The sequence below is a fragment of the Drosophila miranda genome, chromosome XR (genome assembly GCF_003369915.1).
Source record: "Drosophila miranda strain MSH22 chromosome XR, D.miranda_PacBio2.1, whole genome shotgun sequence".
NCBI lineage: Eukaryota > Metazoa > Arthropoda > Insecta > Diptera > Drosophilidae > Drosophila > Drosophila miranda.
In genome coordinates, this window is record NC_046674.1 from 21,190,024 (window position 1) to 21,208,088 (window position 18,065).

At 49.2% G+C, this 18,065-nt stretch overlaps 5 protein-coding genes across 7 annotated transcripts; 3 read left to right on the plus strand and 2 right to left on the minus strand.

The window, feature by feature from the left end:
- Positions 1-649: 649 nt before the first annotated feature.
- LOC108152958 lies at positions 650-2,889 on the plus strand. The gene is made up of 3 exons (XM_017282658.2): positions 650-756; positions 2,370-2,528; positions 2,603-2,889. The coding sequence occupies exons 2-3, from the start codon at positions 2,370-2,372 to the stop codon at positions 2,774-2,776; spliced, it is 333 nt and encodes a 110-aa protein (XP_017138147.1). The 5' UTR covers positions 650-756; the 3' UTR covers positions 2,777-2,889.
- Positions 763-2,332, plus strand: LOC108152956 (tRNA (guanine(37)-N1)-methyltransferase). Its single transcript, XM_017282656.2, has one exon. It carries the CDS (start codon positions 894-896, stop codon positions 2,289-2,291), a length of 1,398 nt encoding a protein of 465 aa, XP_017138145.1. The 5' UTR covers positions 763-893; the 3' UTR covers positions 2,292-2,332.
- Positions 2,802-3,714, minus strand: LOC108152957. The gene has a single exon (XM_017282657.2). The coding sequence runs from the start codon at positions 3,694-3,696 to the stop codon at positions 2,887-2,889; it is 810 nt and encodes a 269-aa protein (XP_017138146.1). The 5' UTR covers positions 3,697-3,714; the 3' UTR covers positions 2,802-2,886.
- A 307-nt stretch (positions 3,715-4,021) lies between these two features.
- LOC108152955 (titin homolog) lies at positions 4,022-9,950 on the minus strand. Its single transcript, XM_017282655.2, has 4 exons — positions 9,563-9,950; positions 8,422-9,185; positions 6,924-8,349; positions 4,022-6,858 (listed from the first exon to the last, which is right to left on the minus strand). The coding sequence occupies exons 1-4, from the start codon at positions 9,639-9,641 to the stop codon at positions 4,745-4,747; spliced, it is 4,383 nt and encodes a 1,460-aa protein (XP_017138144.1). The 5' UTR covers positions 9,642-9,950; the 3' UTR covers positions 4,022-4,744.
- A 1,334-nt stretch (positions 9,951-11,284) lies between these two features.
- Positions 11,285-18,036, plus strand: LOC108151817 (daple-like protein). 3 transcript variants are annotated; one of them, XM_017280675.2, is made up of 9 exons: positions 11,285-11,741; positions 12,045-12,784; positions 12,853-13,131; positions 13,187-15,233; positions 15,840-16,078; positions 16,151-16,226; positions 16,298-16,461; positions 16,635-16,739; positions 16,916-18,036. In XM_017280675.2, the coding sequence occupies exons 1-9, from the start codon at positions 11,673-11,675 to the stop codon at positions 17,370-17,372; spliced, it is 4,176 nt and encodes a 1,391-aa protein (XP_017136164.1). In that variant the 5' UTR covers positions 11,285-11,672; the 3' UTR covers positions 17,373-18,036. The 3 variants fall into 3 exon arrangements, with proteins under 3 accessions (XP_017136164.1, XP_017136166.1, XP_017136165.1); XM_017280677.2 differs by having other exon boundaries at positions 16,635-16,699; positions 16,916-17,032; XM_017280676.2 differs by lacking the exon at positions 16,635-16,739.
- The last annotated feature ends 29 nt before the right edge of the window (positions 18,037-18,065 follow it).

Below are 18,065 nucleotides of genomic sequence, written 5' to 3' on the forward strand. Positions count from 1 at the left end.
TGTAGTATAGCTTCGATTTGTCCACCTGGAGAAACAGCACATGTGTGCTGCAGGCTGTCCAGGGTGCTGTCTGTATTTTTTGCACCTCCAGGACCCACCATCCAAGTACCAGGCGATAGCCCCCGAATCCCTGGAGGCACCGAAACCCATCTGAACTGGACATAAAACAGAATTTTGACATTAAATAAAAGAATAGGGTATATAAATTCCATAAATATGTAGTTCATATGTACCATAACTGTAGTTAGCGTGTAGTTACCATGTACGAGAATAGCCATTTTTGTTGATCTTTTTTTTAAACCTTATTTTAGACACAATAAAATAAAATAGTGTACTTAAAATTATCCATTCACGTAGAAAATTGATTCATCAATCGGACAAAATTCTATGTTTAGTGCGGAGTGTTCTACCTAGTTGGCAACATCAAACCGAATATAAAAATCGACGAATATGATTTCCGATCATGGACAGAGAACGATTAACCCTTTGTAGAACCCAGTGGGTATTAATATATACGGTTCCAAAATTACGAAACTTGATGAATTTTACTGCACTTCAGTTTTCTTTTTTTAGCAAGGAGGCAGAATGGATCTATAAGAAGAATTTGCCAACAGAATTGTTTTCCGCTGTTTGAGTCAAGTTGTTCACCTGTTTAAATTGAGGGGTGTAAGATGGGTTAAACTAATTTTTTTCAATAATTGAGAGTTTGTTTAGATTTGTTTACTAATTACATCCAGCTTAGCAATAATTTAAAAGGTATTTTGAAAGAATTTGTGCACTTACAGGGCTTTGCAAGAGAGCTGAACAGCTGGGAAAAATAAAAACACCATAAAAACTAACATTAAACGCACTAAACACACAGCCTTTAAAACACAGAGGGCACACGTGCTTAGATGATTTTTGTGCCGCGGCTGGAGGTACTACAAATAACGATTATATCCACCCGTTTACGTCACTACTTTCGAAACATGAACTGTTCAGAGCTGCTGCCGCCCGCCTCGGTGAGGGGGATGCGGGAGCTCCAGCGTGCGGAGTTCCAAAAGCGTGTGCAAGTTCCCCAACTGCGAGTGCCCGAGCTGCAGGTGCAACGTGTAATCCCTCTGGTCAAGAAATTCATGCTCAAAATGGAGCACATGCATCCAGTGCGCGCTGTGGACAAGTCGCGGGAGATACTACTGCACCCCATGCCTATAAAAGCCTGGGAATCCCTTCCCACAGAAGATCTTCAGAAGCAGCAGGTCACGCAGGAGAACTTCAGCTTTGTCGAACTTGAGTTGAACTACGAGAACTGGAGCGCCAACGAAATCCTAAAGAGTGTGCTCCCAGAGGAGGAGGAGGGAATGACATCCTACTCGCGAATCGGACACATCGTGCATCTGAACCTGCGCGACCACCTCCTGCCGTACAAGCAGCTCATAGGGGAAGTGCTGCGCGACAAGCTTCCGAACTGCCGCACGGTAGTCAATAAAGCGTCTTCCATAGACAATACGTACCGGAACTTCCAGCTGGAGCTGATATGCGGAGAAGCCGAGTACCAAGTGGAGACCAAGGAGAATGGCATTCCTTTCGAGTTTGATTTCTCCAAGGTTTACTGGAACCCCCGCCTATCTACCGAGCACGAGCGCATTGTTAAACTGCTCCAGCCAGGAGACGTTCTCTACGATGTGTTTGCCGGCGTGGGGCCGTTCAGCGTGCCGGCGGCGAAGAAGCGCTGCCATGTCCTGGCTAACGATCTGAACCCCGTCAGTTTCCACTGGCTGCAGCACAACGCGAAACGGAACAAGTGCCTTTCTAACATCAAAATGTCCAACAAAGATGGAAGAGAGTTTATTTTGGAGGAACTGCGGGCGGACCTGCTGCAACGACTGCGTTCGACGGACACATCTTCGTATGCCACTCACATAACAATGAATCTCCCAGCCATGGCTGTGGAATTCCTGGATGCGTTTCGCGGCCTCTACACAGACAACGAGCTGGCTGATATCTCCGATGCTGTTGTCTTTCCCACTGTTCACGTATATTCGTTCGCCAAGGGCGAGAATACCAAAGCATTAGTGAGGGCGCAGGTGGAACAGAATCTGGCTTCCGCACTGGACGAGAAACAGCTTCAGGGCATTAGCTTTGTGCGTAATGTAGCGCCAAATAAAGACATGTACAGGGTATCCTTTAAACTTACGCGGCATTTGCTAACCACGCCAAAGGAAGCCGAAGCCAATAACGTACGCAAGCGGTGCGCGGAGGATGAGAAAGTTGAGCCTGAGGTGGCGGCAACAAAAGTGAAATGTGTTTAAGAGTTGTGTTTTTACAATAAAGTTTCCTTTAAAAAAGCGAAGTAAACAAACAGCGTCTCTTCCTTTGAATACTTGCAGATGGGTCGCAACAAGGCCAATAACAAGAAGGTTGCTCCTGCAGCGAAGCCGAAGACACCGCTAAACAAATCAAAGAAAGCCAAGAATCTATTCAAAGTGGCCGACAACAGGAAGGGCAAGGGCAAGAAGCCCAAAGAAGTGCAGGGCAATCTAAAGCAGGTGAGTGGAGGATTCACATATTGGCTAGTACAGCATCCAAAGGATACCATCTTCAATCAATGCCAATATTCCAGATCAAAGAATCTGTCAAGGCCAAGCAGGAGAAGGTGGATGCCACTCTCAAGACATTGCATAAGGATATGGTGGTCAAGAAGCCGAAGCCAGCCGTGTCCCCCATCAAGAACAAGAGGAAGCCAGCTGCCAATACCGAGAAGGTGTCCGACACTTTGGGCAAACTCAAGTTCTAAGGACCGCCCAATGATTTAGATGTAGTTAGTTCCCATTCATTGTTAAAGGCCTCGGCCGAATGTTGCTAGTGCAAAGATCATACAAATATACGATAGATATATTGACCACTCTAGACAACTGGGAGTGCTCCCACTGGAGCTCCGTTTCCCGGAGGGATCACAGCAGCTGGAATCGTTGTGGGAGGTGCTGGCGTCGAGATTGGTGCTGCAGTTGCTGCAGTGGTTGTTGGATTGACAGCAACATTCCATCCGAAGAGCTCGCGTATAATTCCATCCAACTGAGCCGTGTCGATGCCCGCCTGCGTCAGGTCCGCCACAACCTGCACAGTACCCGGCAAAGCCAGCCAGCGTTCGTAGACCACTCGCAGAGCCTGGAGTCTTGACCAGAACTGGGAAAAGATGCCCGGTTGCAACAGTTTGGCGTCGATGTGGGCTCGAATCGCATATTGGGGAAAGTAGAGCTGCGCCTCGTTCAGGAATCCCTGCCAGCCGAAAACGGTGCCAGACCAGTAGGGGAAGCGGTTGAACAAAGTGACGGATAGCTCCTGCTCCTCCATCTCAAAGGCACCGCCTGATGCCACCAGCTGCTGGTCGACCCACTGTAGGAATAGGATGAGCTCGGGCTGCGAGAGCAGACGCCAGCGGGCCGTGAAGCCAGCGTTGCTGTTGATAATCCTCACGAAGGCTTGGAACTGAGCATCGTTGATCAGGTACCGCGCCAGCAGCTGATTCAGAGGCTTGAACTGAATCAGACGTGTAATCTCATCCAGATCCCGGGCGAGGGTTGGAGGCGGCGGCGGAGGAGCCACGGGGTAAGGCTGCAGGAATTCTCCTCCAGTTGGTTGTTGTGCCAGCGGCCATTGGGCAAGAGATCCGGAGCCAAGGGCCAAGAAGAAGAGCAACCCCAGAGTAATAGCCATGACTGTATAGCTACGACTGGATGCCAGCCAACCGAAAGTAGCTACCTTTTATACAATTAGTACTCGCATATCCATATCATATCCCACTTATCTGCTGATAGCGGCCTCCCGGAATTTGTCGCAGCATCTTTGCTGACAGTTGTCGTCATCTGATAAGCCCCCTATTCGATCTGTTTATAGTATCACTCGGATAGTAATCCCTCGAGGAAGTCTGAGTCCGGGATAAACAGGGAGAGCAAACAAGACAAAACCAAAACAAAAACCAAATTGAGAATAACTTAACCCTAGATACATCTCTATGGGGCGATGAATACTCGCAGGCGAATTTTAGTTTGGTTTGGCCTAAGCTTTATTTCCAAAATCACCAACAATGCAGATTGACGACAAAGAACCGCAAACGAACACTTCATAACACGAGGGGGCACAAAATAAAACATAAATACATACATATGTAGAATTTATGGTCGAATAGGTCTTCAACACACACTCATCATTTTTAAAAGAAAAGGAAAAAAGTCGAGCTTCGGGAACCGAAGAATGAAATATCCTTGCAAATTGAAAAGTAGGGTCCCATGCAATTACAATTTTTTACCATTCTTCAGAGACGGCATTTTATAAGACGATTGTCATTAATTGGTTAAAAAAAACTCAACTCTTTTCCCACAGCGGACAGACTTTTGATACACATCGTATAACTCGATGCATATACACAGCAGGTAGACGGACCTGGTTAAGTGATAAACTTATCTTCAAGGTTATTAAATCATTAGTACCAGCGAATCTTCATTGGAGAAACGGTGGGAAAGGCAACAATGAATCATTTCAATGATGTACCAAGCCTTTTCGACCTACTTTGGACAGAATTCGGAATAGATTTGCAAGGACTCTTGACGTATACAGCATATTCAGTACGAGGCTCGGCTCGGCTTTGACGAGGATTCTTTGATTTTCCGTAACAGAACTTTAGCTTAAGATACATAAATAAGTCGACATTAATAAAAACTAGCTTAATCGATAAACGCATGTGAGGATGACTAAGACCAGAGGATCAGGCCTCGTCGTTGCCCTTGCGACGCAACCAGGTGGGTATATAGCCCCTTACGGCTTCGCCCAGTTGGCGGTAAATGATCAGACCCAGGATTGGCAGGACCAGTCTCGCGTCCTTGAACAAGTACACATAACAGGCAACCAGGAAGAGAACCAGATCCGTACAGTAGCTGAGAGCCGAGCGGACCTTCTCGTGCGTATGCTCCTCCGATTGGAGCACCGCCAGTGCGGACGCTCTCTCCAGAAGATCCCGCTCGGCGCTTGACAGAACCAGGGCCGTCTGTGAGGTCCTCTCTACTGCCAGAGCCAGGCTTCCCGTAGCTGGTGGTGGGGGTCTATTGAGCGAGGTTTCGCGAGACCGAGTGCTGGACGGAACCCGCCGCTTAATCACCCGCTTTACCTTTACGAGACGAGTTCGTCCCCGGGCATCGGGACGAGCCTCGACCGTCTCGCTCATGACGCTCTCACTCTCCGCCTCCGTCTTGTTCCTTGTTTTAAGAGGGGGCACCACTAGGATAGTCGGGTACTCCGGCTCCTCCTCTTCCTTCTGGCTTTGAGTCTGCTGCTCGCTCTCCTCCCGCACTAACTCATCTTTGTCGCGTGATTTGTGATACGCCAGATTACTGGACGCATCACGGACATGCACCAGCTGCTCCCTCTCCGAGATGGACAGACGCCGCTCCCGACTGACCACTGGGGGTGCCAACAGCATGTCGTCGTTGGTCTTGCTAGCCAGCCGCCTCCTGTGTTCCTCCGTGTTTGACATGGATCCCTCATCCTCGTCAGTTTCGGCTGCTGCCTTGGCGGCGGCCCGCTTCAGCTCCTCGCGGTCCAAGTAGAGTGGCGTGTGGTATTTGTGGGAGCTGCCCACCTCCCGGACTAGGTCGCTGTAGTGATCGACGGCGGCATGGGCCTCCTCCTGCATGAGGCGCTCGGCCTCTAGGCGACGTAGTTCCTCTTCCTCCTTGGCCCTGCGTTTGACCTCCAAATCAGCCGCAATGGCAGCGGCATTGGTTTTCTCCAGAGGATTCGATATCTCCTCGTTGGCTTCAGTGTTCTTCTCGGTGGCGGATCGCTTGTCGCGACTAAAGAACGACTTTATGCCTTTGGCCAGGTCCATCTTTAGGCTGCTGGTGCTGGGATTGGGCGCAGCATTTGGTACGGATGGCTGTGGGATGGCTGCAACTCCCACTGCGGAGGTGGCTGTGGCTCCATTGCCATTTCCAGGCAAGGATGGACTGTTGGGTGGGCTCACCGCCTGCTCCACATGCTCGTTGGACGAGCGTTTAAGGATCGGCTTGGGGACAAAGTCTGGACTGGGCAGAGGCATAGGGCGGTTGAGCACAACAGCTGCCTGCTCCGGTGTGGGGGCGCGATAGGGTGTAAAGGTGCCAGCGCCCATGTTCCGAGGATGGTACGTCTCCAGATCGCGGGGGCTGGGCGAGCGAGTGCGAGCCAGCAGTTCCATCTTGAACTTCTCAATGGAGTCCTGCTCCGAGGAGGCAGTGCTCTCGGTGTAGTCGGATCCCAGATCGTAGCTAGACTGCTGTTTACCCTGTGCTGGATAGTCCTCATCCATCTCCATATTCATGTCTTCACTGTCTTCTGCTGTGCTCTCGGTCCGCTCTTCTTCGTCAAGCTCTTCGTGTTCCCGGATGCGCTGCTGTTCCTCGCCCGAAATCTGTCCCGTAGTGTGCGTGCGTGAGAGGCTGCTCAGATCGTTGACATTCTCCCTTGAGTCCCACTTTCGACCCATGCTAACCATGTCCGCTGATTGCCGACGCAGTTCGCTCCTCCGCTCGAACGACACGCGCTCTGCCTCTGAAATGGAGCCCAGGCGCTTGCGGAGATTAGCCGGCGGAACAGGCGCCTGCGTACTGCTTGCTATTCTGTCCTGAGAGGCCTTTCTCGACTTGGCGGCTTGCTCCAGCTCTACCGCCTCATAGAATCTCGCCATTGCTCGCTCGTAGAGCAGCTCGGTGGAGCTCACGGACCGGCGCAGCGGAAAGGTGGTATGCAGGTTGTTGAACTCCAGAAATGCCAGATCTGGTGCGGAGATGGATATGGGCGGTGGCTGTATGGCATCCTCCAGGTCTAGCTCGAAGGAATCTTGCTCTGTGGAAAGGACAAATGCAAAACGGGAATGTCTTGGACCATGGATGGGCTCTGGGTATACTTACTGTCCTTATCCTTGACCTTGCTGTTCTTGTCGAAGACGACGAGCATGAACTCGTTGCTGGTGTGCACCTCATCGTGCTTGTCCGCAAACCTGGAGGTACGTCTCGGAGCTGGAGAAGAGTCTGGTTTGGGCTTGTGTTTCGGTTTGGGGGACTCTTCCGGAACTGGAACTGGAGGCGGAGCTGTGGCTGTTGCTGTTGCTGTGGCTGGTGATGGTGCACTGATCTCAATGGTGGGCAGCCTTTCGCCAATCACCGCACTAGCACTGGCAGCCACTGCCAATGCCAGGGTGGGTACGTTCCTCGCCGGACTCAGGGCCTGGCCCGAGAATCGTCTCACATTCTGGTTAACCCCCAGCTGGACAGGCTCCGCACTACGCTGCAGGGCTGGAGTTGACTTGATGGGCTCCGGTGGTGATGTTGGTTGCGTTTCGGAGTGTTGTCGCTTCGTTGGCGGACTCAGACTTCGTTTTCGGTGGAGGACCGTTTTACCCGGCTTTTCCGCAGGCGGAGTGGGCAGGGGCTGTGATTGGGGCTGCAGTGGGGACCTCTCTTTGGCCACAGCCGTGGGCTTGGTATTGAACAACTTGAGAGGTGAGCCAACTGGCGACTTCTGGGGCCTAGCCAGGGGCTCTGTCTTCTCGACCAGAGCGGTTGTGGTGATCAGCGTGAGGTTGAGCTTGTTATTGGATCCAGCCGCCGGCTTGGCCGACGAGTCGGCACTGCTCTGGGAGGGGCTCTTGCGGACGTCCATTCTTAGAGCCTGGTCCGAGGTGCCGTAGGACATTTCATGGTGCAGCTGCTCATTGTCGATGAGCTGAGGCTTTGGCTTGCGTTTGGCGTTTGGCGACTGCTTGGGCGACATGCCCGTCGCAGCATCTGCATGGGGACGTGGTGGAGAGAGCGTCTTGCGGCGTGGCGGTACTTGGACGGCGTCCGACTTGGGCTTATCCTTCTCCTCGCCGGCAATTTTGGTGGCAGACTTGGGCTTGGTGATGCCACGCTTGGGATCGGGTATGAAGAGCAGCTCCGACTCCTCGGATGGCTCACTCAGGCCATAGGGGTTCTCAGCCTTGACGCGGAACTTGTACTCCGAGCCCTCTATCAGATCGTGCAGAGTGGTCGTCAGGGCCCGCGTGGTGGCGGCCTTTAGCCAGACGTTCCAGCCAATTCGAAAGTACTCCACAATGTAGTTGCCGATCTTGCAGCCGCCATCGTCCAGAGGTGCCGTCCAGGAGAGCGTTGCGGACTTGCCGAACGACATGTTCAGACGAGGAGCACCCGGAGCATTCGGCCGTGCCGTTACCGTGACCAGAAACGATGCGTTGTCTTCCCCCAGCTTGTTCCATGCACGCACCATGTATTCGCCACGGTCCTCCCGATGCACGTTGTCTATCTTGAGAAGCGAATTTTTCTCCGTATTGGTGACCTTCAGTAAGAACAAATAACGGTTTAAACGATGCAGATTGAATATCCAAAATATACGTGTATAATAAAATACCTCGAATCGTCCACCAGGGGCAATCACTTCGCCCTCATGGAGCCAGCTGATGGCCGGCGGCGGCTGTCCGGCAATGCCGACCTTCAGACGCAGTACCTCGTCGGCTTCCACGATGAGTCCGTCCTCGTAGGTGCGTGGCAAACGAATCTTGGGTGGCGCCTGCACCATAAGCCTGGCTTTGGTCACCACGTGGCCAGCTCGGTTCGTTGCCGTGCACTTGATTTCGCCTTCGTCCGTCAGTGCCACTTGGTGGATGATCAGAACACTGGCGTCGTTGTCGTTGACGATCTTGGTGCGTCGACTGCTGAAGATCTCATAGCCATCCTTGAACCAGTTGATCTCCGGCGGCGGTTCGCCCAGGATGCGCACCCGGAACTCGATCCGCTCGTCCTCCACCGCATCAGTGTCCAACAGCTCGTCGATAAAGCGGGGAACAGTTATCGCGTTGCGCTGGAGTGTAACCGTTAGGGGATCAGAGAGCTCGCTAGCGTCGGATCGTCCCACGATGTTCTCGGCAAAGCAGCGAAACTGGTATCGCCAGCCTGGCTCCAGTCCACTGATGCAGACATCGCACCGGGAGACAGGCGTGGGTGTGGCACGCACCCAATGCGGCGAGCCCATGCGACGGTGCTCCACCGTGTAGCCGGTGATTGGAGAGCCTCCGTCGAGTAGCGGACGATCCCAGCGCAGGTTGACCACATCGGGCTGCTGCTCCAAGAGCGACAGCGGCGTCAGTATGGGCCGACCAGGCGGAGATGGTCGTTCTGAAAGCATAAGCAAGCATAAATGATTCACTGAAAACTGGTCCCTCTCTCAGTTTCTGCCGCCCGATGGCTCTCTTTCTCTCTGTCTTTAGCCGTAGCCGTAGCCACAGCCACAGCCGTAGCCGTAGTTTCGAAAACATTACTTTTGTCGTTTTGATTTTTTAGGCCAAACATTCACACAATCACGGACCAGACCAGACCACGGCAACCACTTGAGTGTGCGAGTCGCTATAAATAGACAAATTTCTAGCGCTCCCACCAGCTATGTGGGCTCCGTCTGCGCTGATTATAGCCCATCCGAATGCTTTCTATCGGACTAAACGGACTGGGATTGGGAATACTTTTGGATATGTTTTCGAAGTTACGCTAAAACTTGCCTGCAGACTTCCAGTGGACATTCTTCTTGGGTCGACCGCTCTGTGCATGGGCATGCAGCTTTCCCGGCTGATTTCCCATCTCGAGATGCTAAATATTTAACCTATTTGCAATTATTTGTGCATATATAGAAGTTTCTATATATAGACAGTCGAAATTAACTGAAGACACTCGCGGATCCGTCGCTTTAATTGAATGTTTTTCGACAAAACTCTCAACTGACGCCTCGATTGTAAATTCTAATAATGTAATTTTCGTAACATGAATTTGTTGATTACAAGCGTTGCCATTTTTACGGCGCGTTAAATAATCCGTTCGTTAGTCAAGCATCTCCTCGATTCCACGACAGTGTGAGTGAGTCGCGTAAGCTTTTTTCTGGGCGCTTTAAATGTCAACGACGAATAGCGATCAGTGCTGCCAGCGCCGCTGGGCTGGTCGTTTTCCAGCACTGCAAGCGCAGTGTTACGGTATATTACAGTATATTTAATAAGGTAGCCCCACACATTTTCGATACGTTAAATGAAGTTAGTGAAACAAAATGAGCAAAGATTTAAAGCAAATTATAAACAGTGTTCACCAGCAAAAGGTTTCATGATCATGTATCACGTGTCATCTATCTTGTTTTGAGTGCTGGCACTAGCCATGTAGTTAATAGAAATAGTTGCAAAAACAGAGATAGCCTTATGGGAAAATCATGCAGTGAGAGCGAGAGATATATGCGTCCAGTTGGCTTTCGAGCTGAGCTGGGAGAAGCGCTGCTGCAGATATTAACAATTTTTGTACTCTTCAGTACCAATTTTGCTGGCTGGCTAAGTTCTGCGATTGTAGAAAGTTTGCAGCAAAGTTACCAAAGTCTAGTGTCATATGGCCATAATAAATTGTTTGCATCGGAAATGTTTAAACTGGACAATATATTTCCCTATGGAGAGGGATTTTATAGAATTAAGAAAATTTTTGTTAACCCAGGAATGCAGAAACTAGTCAGTTGCTGTATTAAAGCTGTCTCACCGAAATTTTGCTTACAGAGACCAAGAATAGGTATCGGGATCGAAATATACATCTATACAGCAAACAAATCATATGCATGAATAGATAAAAAATATTTCAATCTAAGAAAAAGTCATTAGTAATGTTTCAACTAAGGTTGGAAAACAAAATTTTAATATTAATTACGGCAAGTAGGGTATAAAGATGTCTATACCACAAATTGACAGGCAACAAGTGTTCAAAACGTAACATTTCATGCTCACTTACGATTCATTTCATGCCCGCTTACGTTATGCTTTTATCTTTTTGTTTAAACCTTATTTTAGACAAAATCAAGTAAAATTGAAACCTTAAACTTAACTTGTCTTGTAAAAAATTGATTCATCAATCGGATAAATATATATGTTCAATGCTGCGGGTCCTAGCAAGATAGTAATATTAAACCGAATATAAAAATCGAGGAATATGACAATTGATCACAGACAGAGAACGATTAACCCACTGTCAACTGGTGTATTAAAATACTCTCCACGAAAATTATGAAATTTAAAGAATATTAGCGCAGATCAAGTGAGAGATATTGTGGGGCTCAATATGAGTAAAAAGAAGGATTTATCTACATGAATTTTACAAAAAATATATTTTTTCGCGGTTTAACTAAAGTTGTTCCCCCGTTCAAATATAGGGGGGTTAAGTTGGCTAAATTGGTTTTTTTTTTCATCAGACCGTATACTGTATCCGCGGTCACACTGCTTGTCACACTTAACAAAAAATAGAATAGGCTATTTTAGAAATAGAAAAATTGATTAATCCGATAATAATACAAGTTATAAGCATAATTGTTTCGTTTTGTTGTTTGTGCTGAATCTTTCTTTATTTAACATATTCCTGTATATGCGTGTCCCGACGGCATAGATATGCCTTGCCACCCTTGGAATGTTTGGAAGCCTTTGTAAGGTACTCATGATTATAAAAACAAGCAGTGTATTTCGGAAAAGCCGCAGCGGTGCAGCTGCCCAATTGTGACAGGTGCAGCAACTTCTGCGGCACGCGCACATATTCACACACGCACACACACAGCTATACGCATCCCTGTGTTGAGAAAATCTACAAAAAACAGCAACAATGGCTGGCACGGCCGCGGCGACGCCAATGGAAATTGATGAATTCATAAATGGAGCACTCGTTTCTTGGGTGAGTAGAGTGAATAAACAAGCTCAATACTATGTGCTTGGCATAAGAAATTTAAGTGCTCCCAAGTAATTCCCATGGGCACACACACGAAAAAGCAGCAACAAAGAGAACAACCTACTCGCTCGTTCGCATAGGCTTCCGCAGCAGCACAGCACTCACCTGGTTGCTGGTAGCAAGGTCATTGTAGCTGGCTTACGACAGCTTACGGTAGAACTTTTATGCTGTTATATTCGCAGTGTGCTTTGTTTGCATGTTCGTGTCCGCTCATGGCTTCTCCATCTTCTCTTTTTGTGCTCACCCCAGCTGGAGTCATGCCTGCCACGTGCCGAACTGCTTGCCGGTTACACCTCGCTGCTGGATGGCCATATCATACACAGCGTTTGGCTCCAAATCGACCCGGAGCCGCAAAACAATCCCAGCGAACTGACCGAACTCAGTGGAAAATCTTTGAGTGTGGCCAGGGCCAAGAACTTTGAGTGTATCGTTCGGAATTTGAAATCCTTATTTGAGGAAGAGCTGGGTCAGACCATACTGGCCCTGCCCGACGCTGTCACTCTAGGCTACCATCCGGAGAGCAGGAGCGGACTGGAGCAAATGAAAACGCTGCTCACTCTGCTTCTGGGTGCCGCAGTGCAATGCCCCAACAAGGAGCTATTTATAGCCCGCATCAAGGAGCTAGATCTGGAGACGCAGCACGCCATTGTGGCACTCATCAAACAGGTAACGGACAGCCATAGTCTAGTCCTCACCGAAGACTCGCTGGAGCGGCTGTCGCCGCAGAACATGTACACGCACATTCTTCGTCTGACCAAGGAGCGAGATGTCATGTATTTAAAATGGATTGACCTAGTGTGCATGGAGCCCGAGATGACGGCCAGCGACAATCTGGCGGAGTGCGGCCAAGGGGGAGCTAGTGTGCCGCGTTCGCCCTCGAACGGAACGGCCACCTCAACACCCTCATCGTCATCCAACTCGGAGAGCAACCACCTGGCAGTGGAGTGTGCAGACCTCAGATCGAAGAATCGAAAGCTTCGCCAGGAGCTGTACGTTGAAACGTTTCTTTTACTCTTCTGATTGATTTCTGATTTGCTAATAAAGATTACTTTTCTAGGGAGGAAAAGTCGGAAAACCTTCTGGAGCTACGGGAGGAGCTGGACGACAAGAAGGTCCGCTTCGACAAGTTGCGGCAGGAGAGCCAGGATTGGTTTACAGAGGCTAAACGGGCATCTGCCTATCGCGACGAGGTGGACATCTTACGCGAGCGGGCTGAGCGGGCCGATCGGCTGGAGGTCGAAGTTCAAAAGTATCGTGAGAAGCTCGGCGACTCCGATTTCTACAAGTCTCGGGTGGAGGAGCTGCGTGAGGACAACCGTGTACTGCTGGAATCAAAGTAAAAGCTATCAGAATTAGAAATTCTGTTTATTAACCAAAGTTATATCCGTCAGAGAAATGCTGGAGGAGCAGCTGCAACGCTATCGCAAACGTTCGGAGAATGCCATCTCCCTGGAGTCTGAGATTATCAAATACAAGCAAAAGCTAAACGACATGGCCCTGGAACGGGATGTGGATCGCTCCAAGCTGGAGGAGCTACTGGAGGAGAATGCCCAGCTACAGCTGGTGGCAAGGAATCTGAACTCGACGCAGGAAGGCGACAAGTCCTTTTCAGAGAACGAGGATGATTGCAACTCGGGGGACAACAGCCTGTCCGAGCAGCTCACCAACAATGCTCAGACGCGTGCCCTCAAGCTGGAGCTAGAGAATCGGCGGCTGACTGCCGCCCTGGAGCAGCTGAAGGAGAGCAGCTTTCACGAGTCCACCAACAAAATTCTGGAGCTGGAGAAGGAGAAGAAGAAGCTCTCTCTGAAGATCGATCAGATGCAGGAGAACGTTCAGAGGCTAACCCAGCAGAATGTAGAGTTAGAGGGCGTGTTCAAGAATGCCCTGGAGGAGAACAAGAAGCTGCAAGATGCCGTGGATAGCCGCCAGAAGAGCTACGATCGCCAGAGCCTGGAGCGCGAAGTGGATCGGCAGAGGCTGGCAGATGCCGAACAACACGCCGAGACCCTAAATAAGGAGAAGCAACGCATCCAAACGCTCAATGAAAGCATTCAGCGGCGTGCGGATGACCTGGAGCGGCTGGCGGAAAGCAAGAGCAAGGAATTGGAGCAGTATACCGAGAAGACAAAGCAGTACGAGCAGACCAAACAGAAGCTCTACGATATCGAGGCCAAGGTGTCGGCATACGAGCGGGAGAATGCCAGCCTGCTCAAAGAGGTATCCAAGCTGAAGGAGGGCAGCGAGGAGAAGTCCGTTCAGCTCGACCAAACCATTAATCAACTGGACACCCAGACCAAAGATATTATGAGGCTCAGCAAAGTGCTTGAGGAGACCGAGCAGGTACAGCAGAAGCTCATCGAGTTGGAGAAACAAAACCAAGAGCTGGCATCGCAACGAAACATCGATCAGGAGATGATTAACACGCTACGCGAGGACCTGGTCACTGGCACGCTGGTGACCAAGAAAGTGCGGCACAATCTGGAGAAACTCGGCCTCACCGACAGCGAACCAGCCGAACTGAATGTGGAGCATGTGGTTGAGAAACTGGTGCGCAATCCGGAGACCTTCAAAACGGTGCGTGAGATTATGTTGAACGTAAAACGCGAGCAACAGGAGGAGCGTGACGATGGAGAGGAGGAGGGTGGCCTCAAATCGGACATGTGTGTTCTATGCCATCGCCAAGAGATCTTCACAGTGGAGAAGAACATAGAGCTGGCCCCTTCTAGCTCTTCCCAGGAGCTACGCTTCGAGCACAAGCCAAGGCCGAGTCTTGCCCGGGAATCCGCCGAGCTGATGCGTGTCAAAGACTGCAACACGCAGCTGCAGACCGAAAACGCCCGCCTGAGTGTGGATGTGGCTGCTTTAGGCTCACAAATCACTTCGCTGAATACCCAGCACGTGGCCCTGCAGCTGGCAAACTCTCAACTGGCCGCGGAAAAGGACACGCTGCTCAAAGACATCGACTCCCTGCAGCAGGTGCACAAAAATTCGCTGCAAGATCAGGTCACGCTTCAGTGTCTGCACGACCAGCTCTCCGCCGAATACGAATCTCTCAACAAGGACAAGGAGCAGCTAAAGGCCGCAGTTCGCGATCTGCGCCAGGACTTGCGAGACACCCGCGAACAGCAATCAGCTTTGGAGCAGCGTATTGAGGAGCTCACAACTCAAAATAGCAGCATGAAGACCTGCAGCGAGGATCTCTCCATCCTACGCACCGAGCACTCGAAGCTCACCGATGACTTCCGCAATCTTTTTGCCACCAGCGACCGCTTCAAGAACGAGTACAAGAACATACAGGAGCAGTACAAAATGATACGCATGGAGCACAGCAGCCTGAAGCTCCAAAACACGGAGCTCACGGGGGAGCTCAACACCAAGAGTGATCAAGTTCGTCTGCTGCAAATGGAGTACAGCAAGGTTCAGCAGCGCTGTGAGGTAGGTCTGGATGAGCGAGCAGCTCATTATATACGGTACTCACAGAGTTTACGGATATATTAGTTTTGTGGTAGATGTGGATGTGTGTAACGCCCAGAAGAAAGCGCTTCCGACCCCGTGAAGTAAATTGATCGTATCGGCTATCGATATAGCTTTGTTTGTCTGTCCGTCCGTCCATTCACGTCTAGACCTCAGAGACTATAAGAGCTAGAGCAAGCAAAATTTCGCCCCGCCTCCAGAATGAAGAGAATCATTTAGAGTGGCTGCACTACCCCTTCCACACGCTTGCTCATTGTCTCTCTCTTTCTCTCTATCACGCCCCCTGGCGGAGAGGAGTGAGATATAACGGCTGGCTTTGGTGTGGGAAGTGAAAGAGAGAGAGAGACAGATGTAATGGAATAAAAAATAGTAGCGAAAAAAAGGGGAAACATAAAATATTTTAATATTCTAATAAAATAGGATAAAAGAAGAGCAAGAATAACCATTAGACTAAAACTGGCGGTCGTAGTTCCTCTCTTTCCCATTATCCCCATCCCTTAAGACAAGCTCATGACACCAAAGTCATTGACTCCGACACCACTTCTTATAAATCGTAACAAATTGCAGATGCTTATACAAAACAACGGCGATCTGGACTCTGAGCGTAAAGCCCTGATGGACAATGTCTCGCAGCTGCTCTCCCAGTATCAAGAGCTGTTGGCCATTTCCCTGGAGGACAAGAAGCACTTCCACGAGGAGGAGAAGAACTACACCGAGCGGGTGCACAGTCTGAAGCGGCAAAAGGAGAAGCTTGAGGAGAAAATCATGGAGCACTATAAAAAGTCAGAGACGACAGTGCACAAGAAGTGAGTGGCCTTGTGCCAAAGACACTTGAAATTCGAATTCTTCTAATGGTTTCCGATCCCTCCCTCCCCAAGAAAACCCTTTGCCATCAGTCTGGTACGCCGTGTGAAGAAGGCTAGCTCCGATCTAATGAACAAAGTGCCCAGTCGAGTAGGTTTGAGTCCAGAGAAATTGCTGAACATCCTGAAAAACTAAGAATTCCCATATGTTTCGTTTTGCAGAACCGTCGCTCCTGGGTAGACGATGCGCGTACCAATTCGCAGTTTGTTATTGGATCCGAGTCTGGGGGCAATGAATCGGACAACAGCAACGAAGAGCCCCTGTCCATTGCCTCCGATACGCATTTGCTGCAGCGAAACATACCACTTCGTCAGAGCCTGCAGCGGTAAGCGAGCACTTCCGATAAGATACGAATCGAGTATATGGTTTATTGGATAATATATTGTTGGGGACATGGTTTTTGTTCTATTTACATGTACATATATACACAACAACCCGCACACCACCAACAACGCACCACCACACGCACAATACAAAAACTGAACACTCCTCGAGTAGGGATTTGCTGGATAACTCGATCCAACGAGGCGGCGCCGTGCGCAGTAGCCTACAGGCACAGAAACGTACGGATTTGAATAACTCACGTAGAAATAGCGTGCACGGGTATGCGCTTTTAAATGTGTAACAATCTCTCGTACCTCCTAATAACTACTGTATCCTATACCTATATTTCCTATACCCCAACACTTCCACTGCCCTGTCGTCTCTGCCTCTGTCTCTGTCGTTGTGTTTCGGTCATAACATAGATAAAATACTAATTTTCCGATTTGGTTTTGCAGAAGCCTTGAAGCGCCAGACGTGACTGGCAGCAGCCTAACTCTAGGCACAGCCGGCTCCCGTCGCACTGTGTATCTTATTGACGAGCATCAGAAGTTACCCGACGGCTCCAGCTCTAGCTCTGGATCCAACGCCCAACAGCAGCCGGCCAGCGCCAGTAGCGCCAGCAATGTCGGAACACCAACGCCCAACGCAGAACCTCAGACCCCACAAAAAAATAACGACAACAACAGCAACAGCAGCAGTCCAGGCCCAGCCACATTCCTCATGTACAATCGCATCAACACTACGATTGGGGGAACATCCACGACTACGGACCAAAATCCGCTGGTACCGGCTGCGGCAACTGGCAGTGGAGGGGGTAGTGTCTCTGGTACTCCCACTCAGGATGATAAGTCTGGCCGAAAACGAAGCGAGGACAAGAGCAATAGCATCTGGTATGAGTACGGCTGCGTCTAGAAATACAAACATATAATCAGTATACACACGTCCACAACTTGAACTTGAATTTAAATTGAATGCATTTGCTGACGAAGTATTATTTCGTTTTAGACATAACGAATTTATGTTAACTAATTTACTAATATTAGAACATCGATGTTGCCTTAAGCTTAAGTAAGTGGAACGAGTATAAAGTATCAAGTGCTTCTTAAACTGCTATGATTTACCTTAAGAAATGTTTTATAATTAGGCTTATGTACTATACCTATACCTATACCTATATCTAGAGCTATAACCTATAGCTAGTATATATTTATGTAACTGAGAAACTCGGAAACAAGCAAGACTACGCGGCAACTATGCGAACTATGCGAATTAATAACTACTACCCAGTATACACCTTTATATACACAACAAACCATTAGCTATACTTTCGATGCCTACTTTCGTTGATAAGAACAATTTTTAAGCAATATACGTATCTATTTATCGTACACGAATCAAAATATTCCTAGAAATTGTATACTACTATGCTCGTACCCTGCTAAACAGCTAACAAATGCGCCTTGAATTTGTGAATATATTTTTATATACATTACGTGTAGCCTCGTTTGTTCGTACGACTATTTATTGATGCAGGAGAGCCTGATGATAGAGCAATAAAAGCATGCATAACTATACATATATATCTCCTAGTGTTTGTGTCTGTGT